The sequence below is a fragment of the Arachis stenosperma genome, chromosome 8, assembly GCF_014773155.1.
Source record: "Arachis stenosperma cultivar V10309 chromosome 8, arast.V10309.gnm1.PFL2, whole genome shotgun sequence".
Classification (NCBI taxonomy): Eukaryota; Viridiplantae; Streptophyta; class Magnoliopsida; order Fabales; family Fabaceae; genus Arachis; species Arachis stenosperma.
The window spans coordinates 15,980,315-15,984,685 of NC_080384.1; the positions used below are offsets into that span (position 1 = coordinate 15,980,315).

Genomic DNA, 4,371 nt, shown 5'->3' on the forward strand with positions numbered 1-4,371 from the left:
CGCCAGTGGGATCTTGTTTTACCACAAGCCGAGTTCTCCTACAACAATTTCATTGGTCAAACAATAGTGAGGTGTCCGTTCGAGGTGGTATATGGCAAGCGACCCCTGAGTCCTTTAGACCTTCTGCCATTACCAACTCCTCGAGAGTATAGTACAAATACTGATGAACGTGCTGAACAAATTAAGAAACTCCACGAGGAGGTACGACAGAATATATTGTATTAGACTGCTCGATATGAGGCCCAAGCCAATAAACATAGGAGACCAAACATTTTCAATGTCGGAGATTTGGTGTGAATTCATATGAGAAGGGGAATGATTTCTTAAGTCTCGCGAAAAATAGTCTCCTCGAGCGGATGGACCATTCAGAGTCTTGGAGCGCATTAATGATAATGTTTACAAGATTGAGTTTTCAGGAGACTATGAAGTATCTGCCACTTTTAATGTTACTGATCTGTCACCTTACTATGAAGAAGATGCAGAATCAATAGGAGATGAGACCAAGCCTCTTCCAACCCAAGGAGAATGATGCAGGAGTATCTATTAGATTATTAGCAATATTAGTTAAAGTAGTAAAGTTTAGTTATGTTATTATAATATGCATATGAATTAGTCCCACATCGATTAATACTAAAAGGCTTCCCCTTATCTGCTAGTATAAATATGCATATGTACTCTTTTTATTTATGAGTTGAATTAATTGAGTTATATATTTAAATAAATTGTGTGTTTATCTTTCTCTAGGCACTTTGAGAATAAGAAGTATCCTTAGCTTAGCCAACCAAAATGAACTTTTGGCTATTTTTACTGTAGTAGAGTTATTAACCTCACTAAAATTAGTGACCCAAACAACATCTCAACGTCTCAAAAAAATATTTAATCATTAAATTGATTTATTAGAATTTCTCATACTCTTAAACGATATTCTTTGTATTAGGCTTAAAGTATTTCAGAATATATGTATTGAGAGAGAGAGAATCAAATGAAGTATTCAGTTTTTTAATAACCAACTAAAAAAAAGAGAAAGATTCAGCCACGGATATGCTTTACTTAGCAGTTAGCAATGACTTCCAAATTTATACGTTGTGTGGTGTTTCCTCTTCATAATGACGGTGGCACATAATATCACAATATTCAAGACCTTTGTTATCATGATATGAGTTTCATTAACCTTTTCTTTCCTCTCTTACTCTATAAAAAAAAAGAAGAGCCTTTAATTCATATTCATAAATTAAATTTTCCTGCATTTATAATTCGGTCATATATAATTCATATCATTAAACAATTGTAGTGATTTAAGGAGAATTGATTTTAGCCTATTTAAATATTAAAAATTTTAAAATAATTTTAGAAAATAGTGATTTTTTAGGATTGAATTTAAATTAAATCTGGTTATTAGGTGATATTTTCCTATAAAATCAGAAGTTGTATTCTTAGAAATTAATTTAGTTAATTAATTATATATAATGGTTGAAAGTTAAAGGATAAATAACCTTTTCTAAATCGAAACGCAACTTTGAATGGGACAAGGAAACAAAAGAAAATCCAAATTAAAGCATACAAGTTGTCACTTAATTATGGCCAGCAAGAAGATGACGAACAAGTTCATCAAAATTCATAAACGAAGACCCATTCTCACGAGTAGTGGAACCTTGTGCAAGTATCTTCCATTCCAAGGCTTTCTTGGTCAACTCCTTCCCCTTCTCTCCCTCCATCAACTCCCTCACAAGCTCTTCAACTCTCTCCCTCACCACACCACCTTCTATCTCCAACCCAACACCCCATTCCTTGCAACAGAATCGACAGTTTGTCGGTTGCTCCGAGAAAAAAGGCCAACATATCATTGGCACGCCGCTACTCAAGCTCTCCACCGTCGAATTCCAACCACTGTGTGTCAAGAATCCTCCAATCGCAGGGTGACCCAGCACTTCCTCTTGAGGACACCAACCTGTGTATTCAGTCATGGACTTAGAAAATTTTATTAATACTAGAATTCCAACAGGCACAAAGGCCACTTTTCATTCTTTTGTATATAACCTAATAAAAACACCAATAACAACAATAATATTTGTACACTAAAATTAGTTATTAAAATTAATTACTAATATATTTATATATAAATACATATGTGGTTAAATTTATTTTTAATGTGTATTTATATTTTAACATGTATTTTATATTAATGACTGATTTTAGTGTATACATAACATAATCATATAAAAATAATTACAAACATGATATTGATGACTAAATGACTGAAACCCGGTAAATAATTAGTGGTAGAAACTAATATGCAATTTATATTCGCACTAAGTTAATAATTAAGAACTATAATAAAATATGATTAGATATGTTTAATTTAAATTGTATTGTAAGAATTTTTTGCTATTAATTTCTCACCAAAACAACTGCAATGAGTTGGTACCAACCTGATAACATGCCTCTGTTTTCTGTCTCTGTAACGAACTCTTGAGTAAGAACTGCGTTGTCGCCGGCGACCAGATCCGGTCTTATGACCCACAAGAAAGAATGGTTGCTGTTAGCGAGTCCCCATGCAAACTCAACCAATTGCTCACTCGTCATAATCGTGATGCTCCCAAAGTTCACGTAAATCACAGAGTTTGGATCCTTGGTTTCAAGCCATTTAAGACACTCTCGTTCCTCCTTCCACAGGTTGCATCCCACAGTGTTCATGTAATCCTTATCATGTAAGATGTGTTTGGAGAGTGAATTTAAGGGACCAATGGTGTAGATAGGAGGAGGCAAAATGGATGAAATTGCTTCCAAGGCATCATGCTCTAATGCATCAAATGTGTTGAGAATGATTGGGCAATTTGATTCCTTAGTTCTGCCAACTTCTTCAAGCAAAACTTGTAGCATAATGTCATCTGGGTCTGTGGTTTTGATGAAGCTCGGAACATCTCTTAACCTTAATTCTTTGATGCCTGGTATCCAATCGATGGTATTTCTCTCCAAATACTCATCATTTGTTAAATAACTCACATCTGCAACTCAAACATATATACATGATTCATTCAACAATAAAAACGTCTCACGGCACACAAATTCAGTCCAACCGAATATACAGATTCAATTATAATTTTTTTTAGACATGAAACATGAATATCAATATACAATCTATAATTCACTAGTGAAAACTCTGTACATCAGGAAAGAACGGAGAAACTAAAACCAGTGTCAGCTTAAAATCGTAGAACTCCATAAAATAAGAGTTTATACTTTCTAGAACCATCAACCATATATCTTTTCTTTTAAAAAAAAATTATAATTGAATTTATGTATTATATTAGACTGAATTTGTAGGCGTGAGACGTCTTTATTGTTGTCATGGACTAAGGTGAAAGAGTGGTTTAATACAAAGCTTATATGATCAATATTACAAATAATTATTCATTACTATGTACCTTTGAAGGGTGTTATCCCCTTTTCAATTAATTGATCACAGTGAAGGTAACACAAGAACCCAGAAGCACTCATAGTCCAAAAAAGCACCTCAGGAATTCCCAATTCTTCGGCAGCAATTAAGGTAAAGCTCATGACACCATCAGAGACTATGCAAGAAACTGGAGGAGCATCCACGGCGCTGTTGAGTTTGAACAAGAGGTTCCTAAATGGAGCTAAGCAATTTCTTCTAAGCGACTCACAGAGGGTGGGAGTATCCTGTGTGGCGTCCACATCGGACTCAGGTAGACCATCAGGGATTGTATTGAAACGAAAGAAAGGGTTGTGATGGTCGCTAAGGAAATCAGGACCGTTAGATCTTAGAAGGCGCTTGTGATTGAACTCTGTGTTGACGAAAGTGATGTTGAAACCATTGAAGTGAAGAAGCTTTGCTAGTTTGATCATTGGGCTTATGTGGCCTTGTGCTGGGTATGGTATGCAAACTGCATGATGAGGCTTCAATGAATTCATCATCTTCTTCTTTCTCTTTGTCTTTCTTAGCTTGATTCTGCTGAATCAAAAAAGAATTAATTAAACTCACTAATTCAGTGATTCTGGGTTGTTATATACATATAATAGTATCATTAGTTTAATCACAAAGTTGAAAATTGAACAATAATGCACGTAGTTGACATATAGCTAAAAAATATATATTGTTTTCAGGTAATGTTCTTTGACTGACTCTCTAGAATCTAGGTACAAAAACGCACAAATTAAAGACTTTCAATTTAAATTTATAAATTTATTAACTTCGTTTGAATGATATAGCTACATATTATGCTTATTTATAAACTTAAATATGCTAATAATTTTTTTATTACTAAGTCATTTTTAATCAATTTCAATTAATATTTCTATAAAGTTCTAGCATAATAAGTTGACAACTTAACTTAATACTTGATAAACATA

General features: G+C 33.7%; 1 protein-coding gene across 1 annotated transcript; it reads right to left on the reverse strand.

Moving 5' to 3' along the window:
* Positions 1-1,475: 1,475 nt before the first annotated feature.
* On the reverse strand, positions 1,476-4,064 carry LOC130943626 (7-deoxyloganetin glucosyltransferase). The gene is made up of 3 exons (XM_057871589.1): positions 3,426-4,064; positions 2,430-3,005; positions 1,476-1,948 (listed from the first exon to the last, which is right to left on the reverse strand). Exons 1-3 carry the CDS (start codon positions 3,934-3,936, stop codon positions 1,572-1,574), a joined length of 1,464 nt encoding a protein of 487 aa, XP_057727572.1. The 5' UTR covers positions 3,937-4,064; the 3' UTR covers positions 1,476-1,571.
* Between the last annotated feature and the right edge of the window lie 307 nt (positions 4,065-4,371).

Excerpts from the sequence above, each read along its gene's own strand:
- LOC130943626 (XM_057871589.1), bottom strand. The coding sequence starts at position 3,936 with ATGATGAATTCATTGAAGCCTCATCATGCAGTTTGCATACCATACCCA. Across the intron at positions 3,006-3,425 it reads GGGGATAACACCCTTCAAAG|ATGTGAGTTATTTAACAAAT; the intron begins GTACATAGTAAT and ends TTTGAGTTGCAG. Across the intron at positions 1,949-2,429 it reads AAACAGAGGCATGTTATCAG|GTTGGTGTCCTCAAGAGGAA; the intron begins GTTGGTACCAAC and ends CTGAATACACAG.